Source organism: Epinephelus lanceolatus, chromosome 10 (genome assembly GCF_041903045.1).
Source record: "Epinephelus lanceolatus isolate andai-2023 chromosome 10, ASM4190304v1, whole genome shotgun sequence".
Lineage (NCBI taxonomy): Eukaryota > Metazoa > Chordata > Actinopteri > Perciformes > Serranidae > Epinephelus > Epinephelus lanceolatus.
The window spans coordinates 30,977,496-31,004,885 of NC_135743.1; the positions used below are offsets into that span (position 1 = coordinate 30,977,496).

The following is a 27,390-nucleotide window of genomic DNA, read 5'->3' on the forward strand; positions in this document are numbered from 1 at the left end:
GTGCCCTCCTCTGGCCCAGCGCCAAGTCCTGAAATGAGCAACGGGCAGTTCAGGTGCCTGTCTGACATCATCACCATCAGCAACACAGACAGCGACGTTGAGGAGGTCGACCCAACATCAGTGCCGTCCTGTGGCCCGGCACCAACTGATGCAATAAGCAGCAGGCAATTCAGTTGCCTGGCGATATCATCTCCATCAGCAACACAGACAATGATATTGAAGATGTAGACTCAGCATCAGTGCCCTCCTCTTGCCAAGTGCATGACCAATCCAGGAAGAGGTCCAGAGAGGAGGAGGAGGAGGAGGAGGAGGATGAAAAAGATGGGAGAAACAGCAAACATTTCAAACACTGAAAGTTTGCTGACAGACTTACGGAGACTTACAGAGCCTGTAAGAGCCATCTCCAAAGAGACCTCATCTAAAATGTTTAATTATCAAATATTAATGATAAAAGGGTTATCCCTTATTCTGATGACTCTAATGCCATATTACTCTTTTAAATACATCTGTGGACATTGTACTTAGTCATCATTTCTTAGCTTGAATCACAGCTATACTGTCCTAAAATGCTTGAGTTTCTAGAGATTTCCATTGTTTACTTTTGACAAAGGAAATAATAAAATGCTCTGCATAAACTTTAAAGGCGTCCCACACATTATAATGACGGAGTTATACTTTGTGTTTGGTTTATTGAGTGAAAATATTCAATTCTGAAATGTCCAGAGCTGATCAAGGGTGGATAGTTGGGCCTTAAAAGTCTTTAAAAAAAGAAAGGGCATAAGTTTGATATCAGAAGAAGGGGGACGCAGAGCAGTCATGGGATCTCCAACTCGTGAAACAAGTCAATACACAAGTTCGTTACTTCATAGGCTCTGAAATCTGACACGAATTCCTTTGTCCGGTTCAGATTACCTCTTATTTTGCCCTTATGGCTAAATTTCAGTAGAGAGCAGAAAGCAAAATGAAGCAGAATACATTAGTTGACCTTTGGGTGGATTATCACAGCTGATCGTATCTGATGAGTAAGTGCTCAGGAAGAGGCACAGAGAAATTCATGTACACTTTCTTGTGAAATGTGTGGTGCTGAAAGCTTGGTGACACAGTGACTAGCTGCTGTGACCGGCACTTGAGGTACTGTAAGATAAACTGCAAGCTAAACACTAACATGTTAGCTGACAGGGAACATGCTAGCACTGGACAAACACATTACCCAGGTCAAGTCGCTAACTGACACTAGGGCTACATTCAGACTACAGGCCAATCAGATTGTTTTTCAAATCAGATCTTGAAGACAGACTGTCTGACTGTTATTTTCAGGTGATCAGATCAGATCTGTGTGTCCAGACATCACCAATCTATCTGCATGTGTTGCTGTGGTAACAATGTAGGCATCAGTAACTACATAGCTATGCTGGTGACACAGCTTTCCAATGCAGAAGCATGAGAATTTTCACCCTCCAAACAATCGCACTGTCTAGATACGGTGCAGGACTTCTCTGTCTGTGTGTTCTACATGTTGTCCTCCATGGTGCTATACAAGTAGCAGCATGGATTCTGCTTAACACTTCTGACACTCTGGATTTGACATTGTCATTGTATGTTGTTATGCCAATGACACAAAAGACACTTTGAAGTCTGATTTCAGCGGACGGAGTGTGGGTTGAGATACATCTGTAGAAATCTGTTTACAACCACATTTCACACCAACTCCAAACGTGGTTTGGATCCAATTTTTTAAAACAGGCATTTCATGTGGGGGTTTTTTTTGCCATCCAGACTGTCTAACATCTATCTGGATATAATCTGGATATGCCTAAAAATGGATTTTGGCTGGTGGTCTGAACAAGTTCTAAGTTACAGTAACACCGGTTATGTTAGAGACATACAGTCAGGTCCATAATTATTTGGACAATGATACAGTTGTCGTCATTTTGGCTCTGTACACCATCACAATGGGTTTTAAATGAAACAATGAATACCTGCTTAAAGTGCAGACTCTCAGCTTTCATTTAAGGCTTTTTTCAAAAATGTAGTATGAACCGTGTAGGAATGACAACCATTTCTTCACACAGTCCCCCAACTTTAAGGGCTCATAAGTATTTGGACAAACTAACATAATCATCAATTAAACAGTCAGTTTTAATACTTGGTTGCAAATCCTTTACAGTCAATGACTGCCTGAAGTGTTGGACACATAGGCATCATCAGATGCTGGGTTTCTTCCCTGGTGATGCTCTGCCAGCCCTTTACTGTAGCCGTCTGCACTTCCTGCTTGTGTTTTGGGTGTTTTGCCCTCAGTTTTGGCTTCAGCAAGAGAAACGCATGCTCAATTGGATTCAGGTCAGATGATATGACTTGGCCATTGCAGAACATTCCACTTCTTTGCCTTAAAAATGTCTTTGGTTGCTTTTGCAGTATGCTTCAGGTCATTGTCCAACTGCACTGTGAAGCATCGTCCAATGAGTTTTGAAGCATTTGGTTGAATCTGAGCAGATAATGGTGCCCCAAACACTTTAGCTTTCATCCTGCTGCTCTTCTCAGCAGTCACATCATCAATAAATACAAGAGAACCAGTTCCACTGGCAGCCATACATGGCCATGACATAACAGTACCTCCACCATGCTTCACTGATGAGGTGGTGTGCTTTGGATCATGAGCAGTTCCTTCCCTTCTCCCTTCTCTTGTCTTCCCATCATTCTGGTAGTTGATCTTTGTTTTATCTGTCCATAGTATGCTGTTCCACAACTGTACAGGCTTTTTAGATGGTTTTTGACAAACTCTAATCTGGCCTTCCATTTTTAAGGCTAACCAATGGTTTGCATCTTGTGATAAACCCTCTGTATTTATTCTAGTGAAGTCTTGTCTTGCTTACAAGAGCAGCAGGATGAAAGCTGAAGTGTTTGGGGCACCATTACCTGCTCAGATTCAACTAAATGCTTCAAAACTCATTGGACGATGCTTCACAGTGCAGTTGGACAATGACCTGAAACATATTGCAAAAGCAACCAAAGTCATTTTTAAGGCAAAGAAGTGGAATGTTCTGCAATGGCCAAGTCATATCATCTGACCTGAATCCAATTGAGCATGCGTTTCTCTTGCTGAAGCCAAAACTGAGGGCAAAACACCCAAAACACAAGCAGGAAGTGCAGACGGCTACAGTAAAGGGCTGGCAGAGCATCACCAGGGAAGAAACCCAGCATCTGATGATGCCTATGTGTCCAACACTTCAGGCAGTCATTGACTGTAAAGGATTTGCAACCAAGTATTAAAACTGACTGTTTAATTGATGATTATGTTAGTTTGTCCAAATACTTATGAGCCCTTAAAGTCGGGGGACTGTGTGAAGAAATGGTTGTCATTCCTACACGGTTCATACTACATTTTTGAAAAAAGCCTTAAATGAAAGCTGAGAGTCTGCACTTTAAGCAGGTATTCATTGTTTCATTTAAAACCCATTGTGATGGTGTACAGAGCCAAAATGACGACAACTGTATAATTGTCCAAATAATTATGGACCTGACTGTATTATATCACCCTCCTGTCTCACAACTTTCTGCAAACCACACCATTTGTTTCTGGGAGGAAATCCAATAATAGCAGTGATTCATTTTCAATGTAATCAATTGATTTTTTTGTGCTGGTGTGGCTTGGAATGACTTAGACATGGTGTCTTCCTGTATTCCTAAGATGTTCCTCAAATATCTGGCATTTCTGCATTAGGAATTATATTTCAACGGTGCAAATATATGACTGTAGAAGTATAGGAAGCTATGGTATAGTGTGACCACATTGTTAACTCCAATAAATCTAATTCCCATGAGACAAAGTTAGACTATTTAACTGCTCTGTAATATAATAGCAAATATACCTGTGCATCCATGGTAAAAAAAACAAACCAACCAGTCAGGGAGAGGGAGAAAGAGAGATGGGGTGGAGGGTGGAAGGGGAGAGATGGAAAGAGAGTAAGGCAGGTTGGGTCTGGGGATGAGTGTCTGGTCCCTAAGGCTGTGTGTGTGTGTGTGTGTGTGTGTGTGTGTGTGTGTGTGTGTTTCCATCAGCCTACTCTCACAGCTCAATAATGATAAATAAGTCAACCTCCTCTCTCCTCCCCTCAACCCCTCTCCCTGCTCCTGTCACACACACCCCGCCTCTGTTCATCTACCCCCCCCCCCCCCCCCCCTACACACACTACACTCCCAGTGGTAATGAAGCAACAGTAGGTACTAGCTGACAACTGTGCAGACCAGAGTTTCATCTATATTCATTCTGCTATAGTGGGCCGCCACAGTAAGACCCCTTCTAGCTCTGAGAGACAAAACAACATCCATCCATCCCCTTCTCTCCCTCTACCTGTTCACTGTATCTATCAGTCTCACCCCCAACTTATTTTGCAGCACTGGCCCACCATGTATGAACGCGACAGAGAAGAACACTTTATATCTTACGATGTGATATGGAAGCGCTGTACACAATTTGATACTAAGCAAAACTTAAACAAGTAGAGCCAATGTGTTAAAACCTCACATTTCTTCCTCTTACATTTCTTCTACTTACAATGCATTAAGGAGGAAACACTGGCACCTAACAAAATTAGACCTAAATGTCAGTAGCATGATGCCAACACTGACGCATTACCTGTATATTTCTAAACACATTTTAGGACACAACTTTATCACTGGAGACATATGTGTCATTTTGTTATATCATTATACCAACCAAAGTCATAACTTATTATTATGCTTTTAGTGACAGACTAATAAGGGGAAACATAACACTAAGAGGGGAAACATAATTAAGTATAAAAAGATAGGAAACAGAGAGAAGAAAAAAGAAAGAAAATGAGAAAGCCAGCAAAAAGGAAAGAGCTATCTATATTTCTGCTTGTGTTTCTGCTCTATCTACTGTATGTGTGTGTCTGGAGGGTCCTAATTGCTGCTGAGGTCAGGCTGCTGAGCAGTAAAGGGTTGTGTTTGATGCAGGTAAGAGGGTGTGTGCGTGCATGTGTGTGTGACTGCTCTGCATGCCCTTGACTTGCAGCTGGCAAACAACGCTTTAGGCCCCCACAGCTGCCTCATCATTACTGTTCACAGGGATCCCCTGCCACACACACACGCGCGCGCACACACAGTGAGAGAGACTTAGTCACAGCTACACAGGCACAGACACAAAAACAGACACACGCAGACATACACAGAGACACTCACCCCTTCCCGCAGGCTCCTCATTAAGCCAGTGTAGGCGGCAGCGGGAACGAACCACAGTCCCTCTGGGGAGCCTCTCTTCTCCTCCTGATAGAGAGACATAGAAAAGACATGGAGAAAGGGTGAGAGGAGAGAGGAGGAGGGGGTACAGATGGGGGGGGGGGGGGCAATGGCGGAGTAGAGTGGGAGTGGGAGAAAGGCAAAGAGATAACGTTGCAGAGATGCAAGTAGAGAGGAGTGAGGAAAAGGGCAAGAAAGGGCCAAGGCGGGGAGGGGAGACGAGAGCAAGAGGAGCCATGACATCTTGATTACTTGGTTACCATGTCTGCGCCTGAACATGCTTTCCTAACTATTCAAATTCAACAGATAACCTTCTTTGTTTTCTTCAAAATATTGATTTTCCTTAGAAGCATAGTACGTGTGGGCACTTCACATTTTTTCCTTAATTTTGCTTGTTTGCGTAGTCAAGACATCTCACTCATAATTACATAATGAGAGGTAGAAAAGGGAATTCACGCTTTCACCATACTCAAGATAGTTTTTATTAAAATTGACAAGACTGCAAATAACAAGGATTTTCATTATCAATTAATCTCTCAACTACTACTTCAACAAATAATCCAGTAATCTTTTAGTCTGCAATATGTTAGACCAGAATTACTGCCTCTCGGTTCTCTGCCTTCACCAGCCAGTCAAGTTGTGGTTTACATCCATGTTTGTCCAGGGTCATATTTAACCATGACTGCTGACAATACATCAACATATTCTAGAACATGGATGCTTTAAACAAATCATCATCCCTGCAGCACAAAGGATCTATTCAATCACCACAGTTTCAAGGTGAACACTGAAGATGAGTGTCACCAATGAAGTATCTGACCAATTGTCTCCTTTTCTTTTCCTGAGTTAAGATGTTGAAATAATGGACATTATGAAACATTTGATGTCACAGTGAAGTTGACCTGTGACCTACTGGATATAAAATATCATCATTCTATCATATTAGAAATGTGTGTGAAATTTTGTCACAATTAACAAATGAATTCTTTAGTTATGGCCAAAAACAGGTTTTGTGAGGTCACAGTGACAGTACTTGTGCCAATTTTCAACCAGGTCTGTGTCATCATGGTGACACAAACATGCTTGAAAATCGGGAAAGTATCCCTTTAAAGTGTTCCTGAGATCCACTCACAATTCATTCACGAGAATGGGACGGACATACAGAAATACATGATAATAAGATAATAACCAGGCCACGGCTGTCGTCAATGCAGGGACATAAAAATAGATTTAACCCTCTATGGTACGCATTATGATCCCCGTTGGTAAAAAAATGTTTTGGGTGTTTTTTTGTCTTAAAATAGACCAAGTAAACATAATCAAGAGACATTTTCAAAAAATATTATTTTTTAGTAGTTTTTAGGGTTCGTTGCCATACGGCAACACTGTATGATAGTGGAAAGTAATGAAAACAAGAGAATTTTATTTAAAATTGTAATAACGTTTATTTAAAAACTCATGTTATATTCTCAAGGATCCCCAGTAGCCTGAACAGTTAAGAATGCATCTCATTTGAAAGTAAAAACCATTTAAAAAGACATTTTTCATCGTTTAATTCGATTTTTTGGGTTAGGGTTGCCAGCTGCTCGTTTTCTTCATCACTGAATCCTAATTCATCTTCACTACCTTCTACTAGAAGGGCTAGTTTTGCTTTCTTCCGTGAGGAACCATTAAAACATTGTTGCATTCATTCTGTAAATGGAAGAAAGATGTGTCAAATATCATCATATGCAATGCGGAAAGGACTCACAAAGTGCATTATTATAGTAGACTATAGAAGATCAGTGTACACCAATGCTATTGCTATTAACTTTACTACAACTAACAGTCAAATGTGTATCTGTCAAATTGATGGACCTGAAAAAATAACTAAATGATTCTATGTGGTTGTGGAGCCTGAGTCCATAAAGTTTACAATATGCTTTTGAACAATGTAGGCCTATAACTAAATACAAAATGTTATCAACATGCCAGGCTAGCAATTTATAATGGTACGGTGTTGCCATATGGCAACATACACATTTGAACATTTTCTATTATTTAATGATCAAGTACAGTGCAGTAAACTACAGAATAATGAACTTAACTCACCTATTATCGAGTATATATTTATATATATTTCCCAGTTGAAAAATGTCATTAAAACACTTTTTTAGATGATTTTTGAGGAGTCAAATGGCGAGGCTCCTCCCTGTGAAGTCGTCTGCAGAAAAGGGCTTCAAAATTGCCTCCAGAAAGTCATGTGACAAATTTAAACACTGCTATTGGTTTACTTAGAACCCTACCTCTCTTTTAATGCATTGCATCATAACTGGGGATGTATTGTCTGTGTAGAAGGCTTAAAATGGGTTTGTTGCCAAATGGCAACATCGTACCATAGAGGGTTAAATGCTAGTCGCGTTTCCCAAAGACCAAGGCAATTGCTTCTTTTGTCCAACCAATAATCCACATTTAATGATGTTCCATGTACAGTTACATGAAACTGAAAAAAAAGCAGCAAATCCTCACATTTGACAAGCTGAAACAGAAAAAATGGCAGTTTTGCTTGATAACTAATTTAAATGTTTATTAATACTGTTATCAATTCATTATTTTTGAATTGACTCTTATGATCATGATGGAAACATGTGCCTCTCTCCTGATAGAATATGCTACATATATATATATATATATATATATATATACATATACATATATATACACACTCTGAGATACCAGCACTATCTTACATCCCAAAAAACTCTGATTATTTCAACCAATATTTTTATCTTTTCATGAAACAATGACCCATTCCATTGCTACTGTGCTAGGCTCTAGGCTATATCTAACCTTGAGGATGAAGACAGCACTGGAGGCTATAGCTAATCGTTGTCATTGACTGGTGCTGCAGAAGAAGAGAGGAGCAAAGCGGCTGATTTTACCTGGGGACACTTAAAGGACCATTCCCCATTAGTCAAAATATAACTTCCTCCTGCTATTAAACAGACAAAGTGATTCCACCTGTTGGGATGAGTTCACATCCTGTGTTTGGGACTGTCATTAGGACTGGTTGTAATGAAGACATGAGCTACCACTGATGCTGTCCAAAGAAGGTCAATATTATTGTGTGTTACTGTATTCTGTGAAAGATCTCAACATCATATGCTGTATATTATGGCTCAAAGAATTGAATCAGTATGATCATCAATGGTGTTTTTTATGGTCATGTACTGTTTCAGTAAACTTTTTGTTTTTGTTTGTTTATGTGCTATCTTTAGAAAAATGTTCACCAACGGTGCCCAATATATTAGGAACAGTCTGATAACTTCTTGTTTCAACCTTGAAACTATCTGTCCCAGTCCAATAAAACTTATTTTTTGTCATTATTCCTATCTAACTTTGAACACAGAGGCAGTAATGCAGCTTATCATTGACCCTGACCAGTAAATGCACCCGACAACCAACGACCCAGTCCACCAGGAGGCTCTTAAAAAACTCAGCTCTACAAATTAAATAATTGCTTGGCTTTTACAGCTATCAGTTCCTTTACTGGGGCTGCTGAGAAATATCAAATTCTCCAGTCTAAACTGAAAGAAATGGTAAGTCTGAGACAGAAGCCCACACAGAAGTAAAAGTTGTGCTAATCAGTGTCATCCAATGAAAAACAAAAACACCTGTACATTTTTTAAATCCAATCAGCAATCCAAAGCAGACAAGCAGGTAGCGTTACAACAAGAAGGTGCTACTAACCTCTAACTAATCACTACCATCCATCCATTACATAAGAAGCCTGCGCTAAGTGCTCTCTAATCTTGACAACAGTGCCAAAGATAAAAATTGGCACTGAGCTTTTCTGGGTTTATTTTAAAGTGCCAATTCTAAAAAAAAAAAAAAACAAAAAAAAAAACAGAAAACCTGAAAGGCACTACAGCAAATCAACATCACAGAAAAAAGCAAGCCAGTGTGTTTAGGGACTACCCACCTCTGTGTGTGTGAATGTATACAGGTCATAGCAGTATATAGCTGTCTGTGGTTGTTAGAGCTCTACCAGTGACATATTTTGACAGCATATCAACAATACAGTAAGGCATGAGTCCATGAAAAATATTTCTAAACAAGTAATAGCATATTTTACTATGTATTCTAAAAATATCAGCCAGCACAAAGACTGTAAAACACAAGTAATGCATGCTCCTTCATGTGCCGCAGTTCTAACTGCATTACAGACTTTTTGGACAGGCCTAGGAGTAAAACATCACAGTGGTTTAGCCTTCTTATTATCAAAGTATGCAGTCGTTTCTCTGTGGTAGGGAGAGAAAAGAGAGGCCTGAACTTCTGGATGTTCCTAAAAGGGATACTTTGCCGATCTTCAACTAGCTTTGTATCATAACAATGTGGATAGTAAGGAACTCGGTAAACTTCACTCCATCATACCAGCGCCCAGATCTCCTTGCTCATCTCCCGGATCCTGGGCTGTTGCTCAAACTACAGACAGTACTTCTGCATGTTCATTCACCAACCACCACATACACAAAGAGAATAAAAGTATATCGAGAGAGAGACCTGCCCCTCTCTCTCTATTTCTCAAACTCACACCAAACTACGATCAGCTGTAAAACTAGGCAGTGCAGATCAAATATTAACCAAGACTCTGTTACTGCATTGGCTATGTCTCACCTAAAATGCTGCCATATTGTTTTCTGTGTCTAAACGGCCCACCTCACATTACGTCACCCACCAGCACAAGTATTTATTGTGCCGGTTGGTGCAGTGCATTCTGGTAGTTGTAGGTTTTCTACCTCTTTTTCTGGTCATGTAGCTCCAATTTCAAAAGTATTTCTACTGCATAGACAGCCTTGTTTTATGAAAAGCCCATTTTCACAGCAGTTAAATATATCTTTAAATATAATAACACTGTTTGACTTCACTCCTAAGGTACAAATATACTTAATGTTTTACAGTTACCAATACCTTGAGGTACATCCTTTATTACTCCTCAATTAAATCCTCTATCGCACTCTATTGCACTTTACACCTCTTTCACTAACTTGTGGAAATACTCAAATCAAGTACACTTTGTCACCCTAAAACTTCAATGACAATGTCAACAATACTGTCCGCAACATGCTGGAACAAGCTACAGGTTACTGTAACTGACTGACAAATATTTACACTTCTAAGGTGCTGTTCAACAAAGGACACTGAAATCTGAGAGAGGTACAGGAATCAGTTAAGTATAGCGTTATTATTAATTAAGAACACACTGGCATCCTTGGAGAAATACCAGCTCTGGCAGGAGCAGACGAGTCAATTTATTAAGAGCTTCTACAGGGCACTGATGAGATTTCCCAGGGCTTCAAGAGAGTAATAAGTTTAATCAGGTGGGGTGATCGATTTTTGAAGGTTATCCATCAGTCTTGTAAATAAAAATCTTACACTTAATCGACTTGCCTGGCTAGATTGAGGTTAACCATAAATAAATTGGGATCACCTTTTCTAATGAAATCAAACGAGGCCTCCTTCACTCTTTCTCTTGTAATTTTCAGGGCCAGGGGTCAATTCGCTTTCAATTCAATTTAGTCAGCATGTAAATTTAAACTCCATTACCTAATGACAGAGCACTCAGTTTCATTCATTTCACTCAAGATTGGACTTTCTCACTGAGGTAATAAGAAAATGTGTTTTGATCTTTCTGGCATCTGGCGTCAGTGCTGTGCTCAATTCACTTTGATTCGTTACTTGAAAGAAAGGAGCCATTCTGCAAATAATTACTTAAGCGTTTGTAAAAGAGAAACTTTTCTCTGAAATCTGATTACCATCATTCACATTTAAAAAGCCATTTCTTGGGGGCCTAGAAGTGTAAGGTCCATACTACATAAACACAAGTTATGGCTAGTTTGTTTTAAGTGTAGTTTGCACATTATTTGGAGAGTAAACTAGATGTGAGCCACTTTACAGTCTGCCATCCTACTATTGTTTGGGGTTGTGATTTATCAGCAGGGTGACCAGCAAGTGGATCACTGTATTCATTGTAGTTCTAATGTAATAATATGAATCAATCAAATAATTTAAAGGAATACTTCACCCACAAAACGACCATTTGTAAATCAGTTCGTTACGCCCTATAAACTCAAATTTTAAGGAAACTTTGTTTATCTTGCATGCCTCTACAGAAATAGGCTAATATATTGCTTTACTGACTGACTGAGGACCACATCTAACGACAGCAAAACTACGTCACAACATCCTTAAAAACTCTCACACAACTCGTGCAGTATAATTCCAGCTCTCATTTATCCAGTCGAATGCTCAGTACTTCCTAAACACATGTAGAGTCTTGTTTTGAAAAAGAACATAGATAAGTCACACTTTGAATTCAGTTTAAAATAGAGAGGTTTTATCTAAAATGCATGTATTTCATGAGCATACGACTGGATATATGAGATTTTAATTGTGTAAAGGTTTGTGAGCGAATGTTTTGATGTAGTTTTGCTGTTGTTAAATGGGTTCCCAACCAATCAGTAAATCAATATGTTGACCGTTTTCCATGGAGGCCTCTGAGAAAAACAATTTTCTTCACAAATTCAAGGTAACACAGCATGACTAATTGATTTACAAATGAGTCATTTATAAATGGTCATTTTGTGGGCAAAGTATTCCTTTTTCCAAGTATTTTATTAACGGGTCCAGTATGTATATTGGCCTAAGCAATATTGACAGTACTTGCCTAAGATTTAGTTAATGACCCTGCCACACTACAGAATGTCTATTACATCAAAATGTTTGATATAAATCAACATTCTCTCAGAGGCCCAGAATTTCAGCACCGATTTCTTCTAGTGTGGTCAGCTTAAGTGAGTTTCAAATCGGCAAAATGCCAAATTCAATACCCTAATGAGGGTAATAACAACAAGTCACACAGCAAGGAATACTTTACCAAAGATTTGGCACAATGCGCGGGTCAGTGAACGATGACTACAGAGGTTATTCACCATATAGCTCAACCGTCTTTGATTTTTTTGTCAATACTCCAAACTACTGTACATCACATTACTTATTTCAAAGTGTGGTCTTGCAGCCATACTAAATAAACTGGGGATAGGTGATGTATGTTATTCTTGTTTAAATTGAAAACGACTGCAAACTTATTGGTTCATGGAAATAGCATTAGGTGTTTTCTTTTGTCTTCACATCAGTGCATTTCCCTGAAACATTTTTTTAACTTCACAGCGGTTTTCATATAGGCCCGAGTTCAAAAACAGAAATATTGCAATTCTGAACAGAAACCTTTATCATATGCCAAAGTCCATCCTCTCTTTTGCCTTGTCTAAAGAAAAGTCACCTTCAAAGGAAGGGAACAACGAACAACGCCATGGAACTAATGTAATCCATGCCCTTTGTGTGCAAGCAAGCAAGTGCACATAAGGACCCATTTCTCACTTAAATAGTGTGTATTTGGATCCATTTGAATGTTTAATTGCAGTATCTCCTCTTTATACACGGTATGTCTCCCCATACTGGCTTCTGTGATGCAGTGTCTACCTGAGAGGCAATGAGGTAGAGGATCTCCCCGAGTGGTGGCAACAGGAACTGCTTTATTTTACTGTTTCTCAGGTTATCCCTCAACAGGTCTGTCAGTGAGGACACAGCCTGGAAAGAGAGAAGAAACATAGTTTCATCAGCACCTCTACTTCATTGTTGCAAAATCAAATGAAAAATAATATTCAAAGCTAGACTTTTGTTTTAGACTAGACTCTGAACTGAAATTTATGGCAAGAAAGTTTACCAATCAGCAGCTCTCTAAGACAGTGTCAATAACATTTCACTGTGTCATGTAACAGTCATAATTTCACCAAGGTAGTATTTCGTCATATGTGGTCTCAGAACAGACCTGGATTTGGAAAAATTGAGATAAACTCTTATAAACTTATACTTAATATGTGGTTGCAAATATATGATTACAGTATGCTTTAACACCTTCAGACATCACTACATAACCTCAAACTACTGAATGCTGACAAGACAAAATGTGTTTGATTCTCAAGAACACATGATTTCAGCTGAAATCTACCTGCCGTCCATACACTTAATGGTACTGGAATTGAAACTGTCCAGTCTTGTCAATACCTGTGAATTTGGCTAAACAGTATTCTCTGTTTAAACAGCATGTGAAACAACTGGCACAGAAACTTAAGATAACATGTTTTTGTTTCTTTATATAGAAATACAGCATGCTTCTATCTTGGGGAAAGGAAAAAGACTGTACAGTCAACTATCATGTCTGTGTTTGACTGTGGACTTATTCTCATGGTGCTCAGTTTACCATAAAAGAGCATGTGCAGTTTATCATTGTGCTTTGTGTTTCACCTCAGGAGATAAATATTGCACTCATCGCTGTGTACCAAATGAAAAAGTAGGCTAGTCCTCACTAACAACAAGAGAACTATATTCTATCATTTTCATTTAGAGGTCTTCTACAGGAACTGCCTCACTCTATCACTTCTCCCCTTACATTCAAAACCACCAAACCAGATCTCAGGCCTGTTTAACTCTTGTTACCCACTCAGGTAAGTAAATACTGAACTTGGGAAGACTGCCTTCCAATTCTTTACTTTATCTTTGGATCTATTTGGTCATGTCTGTGTTTGTTCTGCTGCACTGTCCTAAAATCGGGGAACATATCAAATCACACTACAGGAAGTAGTAGCAAATAAGAAAGTAAACCATGGTCTGACCATGCAACACCAACTACTATAAGCAACGTCTCATCATTATTTAGTGGTAGAAGACTTTCACGTGTACAGAAAATACACTATTTAAAATCGAATTACTGGGCTGAATTTAGAATTTAGAGAAACTTCAGAGAGATTAGGGTAAAAGCAGATAGGGTAAAGAATGAGGAGGAGAAGCGAGCGAGAAAATAAGGGTGAAACAACAAGGAGGAGGGAATGCATAAATTAAGACAAGAGGGTGAAGGAAAAGAGGAGGGATGTAGACACAAGAGAAATGGGGCAAAAAAGGTTGGGAAAGAGAAAGAAATGAGCTGGGCAGCAGCAACAACAATCTCTCTGACAAACCACTAAAATTCATATACACACGCCAAAATACATGGCAAGGGACACACACAAATGCATGTATACACAAACACATGTGTATTCAGGGCATTAAGTATATGCACTCACATAATAAGTACACAAATCCATGCAATCATATGCACTTGTAAGAAATGCACACCACACACACACACACACACACACACACACACACACACACACACACACACAGTTAAGTATATGCGGAGACAGCCTTACTGGCTGACTGCTTCCTGGCATTAGCATTACTGCCAGCTTCCCCCCTCTGTGATCTGATGCAAGTTCTGCCTCACTCCTCTATCTCTCCCCCTCTCTCTTCTCCACTTTCTGGTTTTCCACCTCTCTGTGTTCTCTGTCTCTCCTTCCACTATTGTTTTTTGCTCTACTTGTATCTTCTCTCTTCTTCTTGTTGAATTGCCCTCAATGTATGTATCACATATCTCATACTCTTCCCCTTTTTCTTCCTCACCTACATCTTTCTCTCACACTCGCTTGCTTTCACTGTCTCTCACCTTCTGTCTCTCTCTCTCTCTCTCTCTCTCTCGTTGTAGGGTGAGAAGTGGTAACAGTCTGTTTGTCATGTTCTCTCTCAACATATCTTCCCCTTTCCCAGAAGAGTTCTTTTTCCTTTTATTTATGCCCAAGAACCGTAGTGTATCCTCAAGCTGAGCCATCGATGAGCATGGTACAGCATCAGTTTGCAACTAGAATTCTGAGTAGGTCTGAATGTTATTACTAACACACTTTGAGCCTAGGACAGAGGCCAATATGTTTTGGTTGACCTAATTTAAACGTATTTCTACATAATCTATAAACTCATATCATGTAGTGTCACTATCAACCAAGGATGCGAATGGTACATATGTGCTGTTAAAGAAACTGCTCTTGGTTTTCTGCCTCTTTCCCACATTATTGCTCTCTGTTCTCTCTCACTCCCTTCCTGAGCTAAACCCGCTAATAACATAAATGGCTGAGTGGGGAGCTGAGATTCTGGGGTGTGTTTGAAACTGGTCACGCAGCTGCTCTCAGGCAGAGGGTAGTAAAAGGCACCCCTGTGCAATGAGCTAGAGTGGAAAAGCAAACATAAACATGCACACACACACACACACACACACACACACACACACAAATATTTTCCCTCCCAGAACACATTATCATTATCTCAGCATCAACACTCCCTTAGATCAAATAATGCACATGAATGCACAGAAGGAAACATAAACATATGCACTTAATTAACATGCATAACAAACACTCTTATAGTGGTGCAGAGGAAAAAAAAGACGCCCCAACACAGCAGACATAAGTCTTGCACATACACACACCAACACGACACATACAAATAGTACATGAAAGTAGTTACTGGATGTCTACACTTGGGACAGATGTGTCAAGAAAAAATAGAGAACAGGTTGGTGGATTACTGGTGCTTCATAGAAGGAACTGCACTTTATTTTACAGCTAATACGAGGTTTTTCTTTGCTGAGGTAAGAGAAGAGACTGATGTTTTAAGCAGTATTGCAGCATTGCAGTCAGAGGTAACCCTGTAATTTTCAAGCACCCAGCACTTTACTTAACTTCCTTAATTTCCATGCTAGCTTTTTACTGAGATGTCGTAAGATCGATCCTTGCAAAATGTGCAGATATAACAGTGTCCAGTGGCAGACATGGCATCCTGTATGTCGAATGGTAAAACAAGCCAACAAATGCATGGCTCAAATACACAAAGAACATAATGTTTTAAGATTTACTATGCATAATTGTCAGTAACTGTTTGTTAACACGCTCACCAACAAAAGTGAAAAGTAAAAGCCAACCCCAGATTCACTCTCATTTGGTGTTTTGTCTCACTATATTTGCATTTCTTCTGCACTGTGTCTCTTGGATGCCTGTTGCTTGTGGTCTGGCACCTGGTTGTTATCTTTTATAAAGTCCTGACCTCACCTGAGCGCTGTGGGGGTACACGCCCATAAACATCCTGAGCACAGAAAATAAGAAAAAATTGAAAAAATACAGGCAGAGTGCAGAATCTCTGCAGAAAAATACAGCACCACAAACTTACAGTGGGTCTTAAGTGACGACTGAGAGGGATTAATTCTGTATGTGTCTATACATTGTTTTTTTCAAACACCCAATTTAGCAGATGTTGGACAAAGATTAGCACAGGCTCTGAGAATATTTTCACAAAATATCTCCAGGAACCAATACCATGATATTTTCTGTCTAACCATAACGTGTTGATCTGTAGTCTGTACTGTAGTTTTCTAATGTTTGGGGGTTTTTTTAAATCAAAATGCATTAATAGTCATATATTAACACAACACGTGCTTCAAACTCTCGTCTTTTCCTTGCATTATTCACAAACGTTTCAAGTAGTGTCTTCCTGGAGCGAATGCCCTCTGAATGTGTGTTCCTAAAGATTGCTGTGAGGTTTTAGAATGCATTAAGACTCCATATCCCCATGAAACACCCTGCACAGTGGAAGCTTTACCGGCTAAACCGCTGTAAAAGCCACAGAAAACTTTTTAAGTGATGATAAGTGAAGGGGAAAATGATATCTAGTTGGTTTTGAAAGCACAGCTTCCCTACGTTGCATAAGGAAAGCAGCAAGCTTGCGTTAGTAACATTAACCCAGAAAATTTTATTCTCATTTAATTCTAGAGATGGTAAAAGTGAGGGACAAAGACAGACAGACTAAAGGGAGAGAGGAAAGACATAGCGGACGGACAGACAGGAGAGGGTGAGACAGAAGGAGTGACATAGACAGACAGGCGCGTGCGTGCGTATGCATGTGTGCGCATGCATGTTTGTAAGTGTTCATGTTTGGGGGTGGGGGGGTTTGAAGTATATGGCAGTTACCATGGTAACTAAGACCAGCCCTGACACTCCAATCAGCAGGACTGCAGCAGGAGAACCCCTGCTGAGACAACACTCTCACACACACACACACACACACACACACACACATAGACACACACACAAAATGCAAGTATGTGCTGTTTTATTGGTCATCTGTTAGCATCAATATAATGTAAGAATACACACAAACACAGAACATTACATTTGCATGCACACACACAAATAGGCAAACAGAACACAGATACACAGAAAACTACATACACAGGACCCCTGCTGAGTGCACACACAAACATGTCTCAAAAAAGCCCATACACACTTACAAACACACACACACACACACACACACACATACACAGAAAACCCCTGCTGAGTCTATAGAAGGACACACACACACACACACACACACACACGGTCATAGACACAAATGGACAGACACACAAAGACACACGGGCACAAATGTACAGCTTTGTCCTTTTTTTTAACAATTTGTCATCCTACGGTAGCTGAAGGGAGGTAAGGAGGGGTGCGGAAAATATGTTCCGCCATTTGTCTTTAACAACAAGTGCACCGAAAAAAAAAGAAAGAAAGAAAAAAAAAACACTGCTGTGCCACAGTCGGCCATTTTGTAAATCGCCGTGACGACTCAGTAGCAGCAAAGTGTCAGAACAAATGGAGACAGAGAGAAGAAAAGGACAAACCAGGAAAGAGAGCGGATGTGGGATTAGAACTATTTTAACCGGAATGGATTACATTCAGAATAAATAGCTGTGATCGAGCAGATGAAGAGACAAAGAAGAGTAGAGACAGGAAAAAGGGTGTTTAGGTCTGTTTAGAATGAAAGACCTCACCTCCACACATACTGCTTTTACACTGAATTAGATCAACACCACTCTGTTTGAATTTGTCTGTGTGTGAGTGTGTTCAGGTGGGCTTAGTAAAGTATCTGAACTATCTATGTTTGCCGCTGTCTAAGAAAATGTGTGTGTAGACGAGCATGTCCTATTACCTCATAGCACTTTCTTTAACATGATTTTGGGTATTACAGTGATGTAGCTGCATACAACTCAGTTGCCAGTTTACTGAGTATACCTGGATAAAACTAATGCCCAATAGTCAAGTCAATTTTATTTACACAGCCCAATATCACAATCAAATATTTACCTCAAAGGGGCTCTAAAATCAGTCTGTCCTGGAGGAGGAATCCCTCCTATGAAGATCTTCTATAAGTTTCTTTTTTTCTCTCATTAAGGTTTTTTTGGGGGGGAGTTTTCCTCGTTTGAATCAAGGGTCTATGAATAGAAGGTATCGTTGGCTGTACAGGCTGTAAGGCACCTTGAGGAAGATGTCTGACTTGTGATATTGGGCTTTATAAATAAAACCGATTTGACTGTTAGGCTGCATTAGTTTTAGCAAGGTGTACCTAAAAAACTTGCAACTATATATGTGTGTATATGTACAGCACTTTCAAGTGCATCATCACTAGAACTATGATCAAGAGATTCCATCTGTAAAACCACCGTACAACTAATCTACAAATGCAATACAGACCTGTAACTACCTCGACAGTCACGATAAGAAATTACAGTAGCATTGCAACCACTTCCAGTTGTCATATTAGCGCTATTATAGGCTGGAACTCTACATCTCATCAGTTTATGATCACGTGAGGAGTATTGTTGTTATTTTACTTTATAATGTTTGATTGTAAATAACAACCTTTCAGAAACTATTTTACCAAACTAAAAAATAAAACCAACATTTAGGAGCGATGTACTGTGTAGGCAATACATAACCTAGTAAAAGCCAAAAAAGATTTCTGCGTGTTTGTTGGGGTGTGTGAGTGAGTGGGTGAGTGAATCAGTGAGAGCGAGCAAGCGAGAGAGGGGGGGGGGGGGGGGGGTTTAATATCTCTGAGGCTTGTAGGTTTTTAACGCCACCTGCTGGTAATTATAAAGTTAGTGTAGACAGAATATGTATTCCTATCCACATCTTGTTTTAGGATTAGTGTTTCCCCTTCATGATGGGCTAAAACATTTATTGGCGACATGCCTCTAAACAACAACAAAAGCAGGGATAACAATCAAACTTAAATTAAACACCTATAAAACTTTTTAAGTACAAAGAAATCCTCATTGATGTGCACAACTATATCAAAGCTACAGTTGGTAACTTTTATGAAAATGTTCATTCTTTCATTATCCCTAACTGTTCATGCTATTCAGGGTTACGGGGGGCTGGAGCCTATCCCAGCTGACACTGGGCAAAAGGCAGGGCTTCACCCTGGACAGGACACCAGCCTATCACAGGGCTGACACATAGACCCATTCACCTTTACATTCAAACCTTTAAAGTCACTTATTAATATAACCTGCATGTCATGTGGGTTCGAACTGGGAACCCTTTTGCTGTGAGGCCACACTAACTATTTAAATCATTTTATGAAAATATAAGTTTGTGTCATATTTGCTGAAATTGTCACTATACTCTAAAAAAAATAATGAGACAGATAGTCTGTGAAAAATATCATGTTCCTCCTACTGCCTTTAATAGCATTCATTAGATTCAGACCGCGGCTCAGCAGCAACAACCAATCACAGCCAAGAAGTCTCAAATGCAGCTGTCAATCATGGCATATCACTCCATGAACTGCTGTCAAACTGACAAAATATGAATCAAAATTCTGATACTGCATTGCCTATTTCTTACTCAAATGTTTTCAGAAACATATTGTAGTGTACTATTCAGCTGTAAAATGGGAAAGTTGGTCCGGCTGGTGGACGGTGCTTGGTATTGACACGACAGTTTTCAACATAGCAGCTGGGTCACAATCATTCTCATATTACAGCTAAAAAGTTCACTACAACGTGTTTCTGAAAACATTTGAGGTGAGAAATTGACAATGCAGTAAAAGAATCTTGATTCATATTTGATCGGCACTGCCTAGTTTGACAACAGTTCACAAATAGCAACTGACAGCTGCGTTAGACTCCTCAGTGTCCTCCTCCTCTGATCTATTGTTTTCATTGACATGCAGTAAGATCATTGGAAATGCTATAAGGCAAAAGAGACGGCAGATGAATTTGATGTTTTTTTGCATTTTATCTGTTTAATTTAGTGCTGTGTGAATATACTGACGGTTTCAGCAAATACGAAAAACTTTTTTTAAGTTACCAACTGTAGCTTTAAGAAAGGACTTTTTATAAATAGAAAAACACTTAACACTGCATGCAGTACTACACTCATTGTTATGTTTTATTTTTTATGCAAGGATGTGCATTTAGACTTTCTGTACATCTGCTGGTACATACTGGCACCTCATGGTGTAAACTGGTATTGCAAGTATTAGGTCCTCAAAACGTTTTGCAAAGGTTTGGGAATTCCTGTTTAACTGCTTGTTTTGAATACGTTAATATGACTTTAACCATTTACTGTTTTAAAGTAAAAATGACAACAGATTTTTTTAGAATGATTTGTTTTGTGCTCTTTCTACAGTGCCAGGGTTGGTCTGGAACTAGCCACTAAAGACTGAATGAACAGAGACATGCTTTAACTTTATTCTGAATGAAATTCAACACTAAATGGAGATTGCAGTGGAATCAGTATAGAATGAAAATTCCTATTTATTTACATAGAAATGACAATGTGTGTGTGTGTGTGTGTGTGTGTGTGTGTTCCAGACCTCAGAAACAAGACTGCCCTCTCCCAGTTCAGTACAGTGCAGAGCCAGGAGACCCATCACTCTGAGAACCTTGCTCCGTCTAGAAAACATTTTTATTTTCATTTAAAACACAAAATGTGAAAACTGCTGATTTCCTGTTTTCATATTAACCCGGGACTTTCCAGAAAAGTATATTTAATCACTAACATTATAAAATCAGTCCCGATTAAAGAGAAAATCAGAAAATCAAGTTTCCATTTCACGTAAAAAGCTTGTAACCTCCAAACAAAACTGAGAGCACCTTTAGAAACACCCACATTGTTTGAGCTTTCAGAGAACATGCTATGTGTTGGTGTTAACAGCAGTGACTTGGAAGCACAGTTCTGTAAAACTGCAAAAGAAAGAGAGAGAGAGAAAGAGGGAGAGAAGGAGAGGGAGCAAGGACACATCCTTAACAGTATGCTGTCCTCCAAGTGCTTGTCTGCCTCTGTTTGTTACTTTAGTCCAGCCAAAAAGTAATTTGGTTGCTGCATCGTAGTGCTTTTCAGCCAGAAGTCTTTCTTTTTTCTTTTTTTTTAAAGATATTTTTTGGGGCCTTTAATCGATAGGACAGTCAAGTGTGAAAGGGGGAGAAAGAGAGAGGGAGTGACATGCAGCAAAGGGCCACAGGCTGGGGTCGAACCTGGGCCGCTGCGGCAACAGCCTTGTATATGGGGCACCTGCTCTATCCACTAAGCCACCGACGCCCCGCCAGTAGTCTTTCTATCATAGTTCTGCCACATCACATGCATCTTGGGTATTCACATCTCAATAGCTTGTAGTTCAGCTCCAACAGTGATTATTTACCTTTACATCTTTACTGTGGATCAGTAGTAACCACTTCTCCAACCTTAATGCAGGGTGCACAATCATGCTCCCTGATTTATACAGAGTATATTTATATATGTACTTACACATCCCAGTTAGGAGCTTGTCGTAATTGCTGGGTCAATACTGGAAGCTGAATGAAGGAGGGAGGAGATAGAAAGACAGTTAAAGAGAGAAAGAAGAAAGACAAACAAGATTAAGAACCTTATCTGTAAGAAATTATTATGACAGCAAAATATGTTTTTTAGATCCATTATGACTTTTAATAAGCTTGTTCAAATGTATTACGTTTGCCCATACTTGAGTAAAATAATTGCAGTTTTTTAAATGTCTGATGGGTGAATAAAACAGATGAGATATTTGGAGAAAACTATCATCACACTATCTTATTATACCAATACTGATGTCTTAAAAGTAGTCAAAATATCTTAAATTGTTTTTTAAATGTTTTATTACAACTAAAATTCTTATTTTTTAAAAGTATATGTTCTCAGGCTTTCATGTTTAAAGTCAAACAAAACAGAAGTAGCCTAGAATAAATGGGACTGGAATAATGAGACTATGTCCTTGTCACTGCACTAATGACTCTCACTTGACTAATGACTAGCCGGAAACAATAGCAAGAGCCTCAAGCATTGTTACATGTTCCTGGTGAAGGTGTTTGCTGACAGGTAAAAATAAATTGCTGGCAAATGTGTCACAGAGGGAACACAAGGACTGGGGAAAACAAAAAATGATTACATAAAAAGTTATTATTTGTATTTGTATACTGTTTACAGCAAAATAGAGGAAACAGCCACAGTGTCACTGAGCTGAGAGCAAGAACTCCCATGCAGCTATGCAGTAATAAACTCTAAAATATTCACTAAAACTGCAAAATTATCTTGTCATACCCAACCACTTGTGATGCAACAATATTTCAACAGGGAATCCTAAGTAAATAAATGTTTTTCTTACCAATGTTGAGTTCATCAGCTTGTTAGCAATAACTTTATGTCCAACCACACAGCAGAGGTAGCACAGCAGGTTGAGTTTGGAGCGAGTGGCTGTGGAGTGAGGAGGAGGAGGAAGAGGAGGAGGAGGAGCAGTGGAGGGGTTCGGTTCTTCAAGGGATGAACAAAGCTGTAAGATAAAGACAGTCCAGTCTTCATCACTCAGGGACTGCATCTTCTCAACTGAAAGACAGGAGATGAGAAAAAGTCAGCCTCAAGACAGATTGGGGCCAATGATCCTCTGTACTTTCTGTAGGACTCTGATACTGACTCAAAAAACACAAGTACCACAGTACCTGAATATGCTGGTACACAAAGGGCTTTGGGATCAAATCGCAAAGGAGGGCTCTTAAGAATCTGGCGAACAGAGAGAATACCACACCGTGAGCCTAACTGTGAGCTGTCTGATCTTTATATCTCATTCCCATGAAACTGTTGCAATATGAAAAGAGTATATACTGTTTTCATATTCATCATGCAAGCATTTTTATTACAGTGAAAATGTTCCATAAAACTTAAGCAATATTGTTGTTTGATACTGTCTACCTTACACAATTTAGTTTTGAGAGGGGCTTAAAATAAAACATTGAAACACTCCTCACAAGGACATTTACTATTTAAGATTATTCTGGTCTATTTATAGATTTATTTTAAGTATCTGAGAACACCCTGAAATCTGCAATAGCCTTTTTCCAATATAATTGCCTGTCTGTACCTTGGGGTTGTCCATGATTGGGGTGACAGTCAGATCAGAGTCAGTATGGAGAAGAGCTTTCACACAAGATGTGATGTCAGTACCAGTGCTGGTCTAAGATAGAAGACAAAAGAGTCGACTTGAGCAAAGGAGGCGAGAAGTATTCACCAGTAGATGGTAGCAGAGGATAACATGCCTTTAATGTCAAACATATAAAATATATTTGAGATTATAGTAAAAAAAAAAAGACCTGCAGTAGTGTGATTGGGTTATGCATAGTGACTACGTTGTTATTATATTAGCATTAACCTCTCCTCTCTGCTGTTAACATGTTGTGAAAGATTTCAGAGTGTATGGTGGCAGTAACCTGAGGTGGAGGGGTCTCATTTGGACAGTTTGAAATACTGCAGCTTCTCCTTGAGTTGGCACAGGAGCTAGAGGAAAAATAGGATGATGATTATATTAAAATATTCTGCTTGCTTTTTATGGCTAACCGTTGGATAGGGATACATGAGAGTGATCCCCTGTAGGGTACAGTATTGCTGAGGATAGATGTGTAAATACCACTGGGGCCACCCTAAAATCACACTTTACAAATTACAGTACTGTATTATACTGCGTACACCCCTGTAGAGTATATTGTAGATGTGTATGTGTCCAGTATACAAGTTTGGACGGAGTACAATATTTTGTGTAACTCTTTCGAGATTCACCTTCTTTTCAGAAAGAAGAAAATAAAGGATTTCTATGCAGGATTATCAGTAATTGTTTGTAAACAGGCTCACCAGCGAAAGTGAAACTAAAAGCCAACCCCAGATTCCCTCTCATTTGGCATTTCACCTCACTATATTTGCATTGTTTTAGATGTGTGCTGCTTGTGGTCTGGCACCTGGTCGCAGCTTTTTTCCAAAGACCCAACCTCACCTCAGTGCTGTATGGGTATACGCCTATAAACATCCTGAACACAGAAAACAAGAAAATCCAGGCAGAGGGCAGAGGCTCTGCAAAAAATACACATTCACACACTTAAAGTGGGTCATATGTGATGACTGAGAGCATTTACTTCTATGTGAGTCTATACATTGTTTTTTTTGTTGTTGTTTTTTTGGGGGGGGGGGGGAGGGCCTGCATAGTATAAGGTCATCATTTAGCTTACTGCTTTGACAGGTAGACAACCCTGACAAAACAGCTATAATTCTGTGACCCCAGAAAAGTCTGTCATAACAGGTAGACAGGCAGCAGTTGGACTAAACTGAGTACCTCAACAGAAAAATCGCTTCAGTGTTGTCCTCATCCACACCACTCTTTGGCCGGAGCTCTGACACATTATCTGGGGGAGAAAAGCACAAAAGACGTGAAATCTAATTTTCTGGGGTTCATTACAACACACAGTATATCTGAGACACATATCTAGTAATTGCCACAAAGGTGAAAAATGGAGCACACATTTTAATCAGGGATGAGATTGCACAATAGCACCTACAGCAAACACTGATCAGCCCAAATGTTTGCAGTTGAGGGGAAAAGAATAGAGCAGAACAAAACTGCCTTATCCAGAAAACCTGATTGCCACAGCCGGGTTCATACATCTGTTATGGTGAAACATAACACAGAAAAATAAGTTGTTAAAGGAATGAAAACCTCACTTATTATTCTTTGTTTATGCTTTGCTGATTGTGCCTGTTGTGTCTGTCCTTCCAACAATATCAAGATGCAAATTCTCAGTGGTGCTGCTGAGAAACAGCCTGGCTTAGAGGTATGATAATTGGTTTCTTTTCTTCCCATAAAAATACAGTAAATACAGTATGCAAAGTCAAATGAACAACCTTAAAAATTATCAACCTCCATCTCTCTCAAACACACACACACACACACACACACAAGGTGCACACATACAGAGGAAGGGCTGTACTAAATAACTTTTTTTTTGCATTTGAAGCTTCTATCGAGATTTTGAATTAAGCTTTGAATGTATGTTGTCATCTTTCATGACTTTACAACTGTAAAAAAAATTTTAAAAAATCATCAAGTACAATCCTGACTTTCAATAAAGGGATTCATCAGATTAAATTAGTTAGTCTTTTTCTTTTATCAAATCATTTTTTCATGAATAAATGTAATTTATTGTGCTTTTAGATTGTAGTGCTCTGTTAATACAGGTGCGTGCCTGACCATACATGCAGCAGGCAGTAGTGCAACCAGTTTTTGCAATAGTAGAGGAAATGTTGTCCCTGAAAGGCTAAACACCAACAAATATGGATTGAAGCTGAATATTTTGTTTGATAAAAACATGCTGTGAATTTTGGAAATGATTACATTTATCTTTTATATAAATACATTTTGACTTTTGGACTTACTGTAACAGTGCTCTCGAATTGTTGGAAATGTCTGGATTACGAGTCGCAAACACTCCTAAACAACCACGACTGGAATATAATTCTAGTATAATTCTAATGATATCAGTGTAGACTAGTCTGTATCTGCAGCTGTGCAGAAATAGCAGGTTCAAACAGAATTAAATGAAAAGCAAAAAAGAAAAAAAGCTTTGCAACATTCAAATTCAAATTTCAATGTTATAAATTAAGCTTCAGAGTTTTCAACAATTTGATACAGCCCTATAAAGAGGACATAACTACTAGAATAAGGTGGTATATAATATTTCAAAACTAGTATTAAATCCAAACTAAAATGTCTCCCCTTCTGTCCCTCAGTTATAATGTTGAGTAATGGCCATGAAAGTGTTTTATGCAGAATATTTTGATGTCACAGTGGAGTTGCCCTTCAATCTTTTGGATATAAAATGTCATTACTTCATCATGATATCCTCTTAGGCATTTGTGTAAAGTTTTGTCACAATTAGCAGAAGAAGTTTTGAGTTATGGCCAAAAACATGTTTTATGAGGTCAAACTGACCTTGACCTTTAACCTATTGCCACCAAAATCTAATCACTTCATTGTTGAAATCAGGGGGATGTTTGCGCCACATTTGAAGAAATTCCCCCAGGGCATTCGTGAGATATCGCACTCACGAGAATGGGATAGACAGACAGAAGGATAGACAGACAACCTAAAAAACATACTGCCTGCAGCTACAGATATTGCCGAAGGGGAGACATAATTACACAGACATAGAGGAATATGTTACCTAGTATGAATGACGTATTGGGCTGCAGTGTGTGGCAAGCCTGCTGGGCACCAGTAAGCTTGGGGTCATCTTCTCTCATTGCATCCCCATCTCCTCCTCTCTCCTTTCCCATCTCTGTTTTCAAGCACTGGCTATTCCTTAAGGCTCCAGAGGTTGCGTGTCTGACAGCTTGTTGGCAATCAGTTCTTCTGTCTGATGTTCTGTTAATCGTTGCAGTTGCTGTCTCTGATGAAATCAGGTTCTTAGAAATCCTATGGGCTGGCTGGGTGATGGCCGAATGGCTGTTGGGAAGCTTGTTTGCCTGTCCTGGAAGTAAAGGGTCAGGAAACCCTGTGTGTCTGTGGAGGTATTGAAAAAAAACACATTAACACAAACTACTTCAACTGATGGAAAAAATGTAGGATATGAACTTTTTTCATTAAACATAATTGTAATTCTGCAGGCTGTTAGCTGTGCTGTTAAACTGTATTGCATCATATTATAAGGTGTTTCAAAATACATGGCTTCTCCCAGGTGATTAAATAAGACTAGACTGGACTTAGATTACACTTTGCCATCTACATCCACTGCTGTGTGCATTACTATTTTCACAAAACAGATTTGTGTGCAATAAAACAAAATGTCTGTAAATGCTGTGGGTACTGTACAATTAAAAGAAAAAATAATAATATACACACCTCAAGCTAGCTGAACCAACCCCTTCACAGTTGATTTTTTCCTCCTGATCCTCTTCTTCATCCTCCTCTTCCTCTTCCTGCATTTGTACTTGTTTCCAGAAAGGGTGGTCCAGCAACTCAGGCCAGTCTATCCTAATAATTAAAAAACAAAAAAATTAAACACTG

General features: G+C 39.2%; 1 protein-coding gene across 1 annotated transcript in view; it reads right to left on the reverse strand.

The window, feature by feature from the left end:
* The window catches only part of ulk4 (unc-51 like kinase 4), a 115,127-nt gene that overhangs the window by 83,351 nt on the left and 4,386 nt on the right, over positions 1-27,390 (reverse strand). Inside the window, exons 9-19 of the mRNA XM_033639704.2 lie at positions 27,226-27,357; positions 26,549-26,886; positions 24,664-24,733; positions 23,771-23,837; positions 23,425-23,517; positions 23,006-23,066; positions 22,675-22,892; positions 21,804-21,850; positions 20,872-20,950; positions 12,784-12,891; positions 5,206-5,289 (exon numbers count right to left, since the gene is read on the reverse strand). Of these exons, the coding sequence (XP_033495595.2) occupies positions 5,206-5,289; positions 12,784-12,891; positions 20,872-20,950; positions 21,804-21,850; positions 22,675-22,892; positions 23,006-23,066; positions 23,425-23,517; positions 23,771-23,837; positions 24,664-24,733; positions 26,549-26,886; positions 27,226-27,357 (1,297 nt within the window). The remainder of the gene's footprint in view (positions 1-5,205; positions 5,290-12,783; positions 12,892-20,871; positions 20,951-21,803; positions 21,851-22,674; positions 22,893-23,005; positions 23,067-23,424; positions 23,518-23,770; positions 23,838-24,663; positions 24,734-26,548; positions 26,887-27,225; positions 27,358-27,390) is intronic.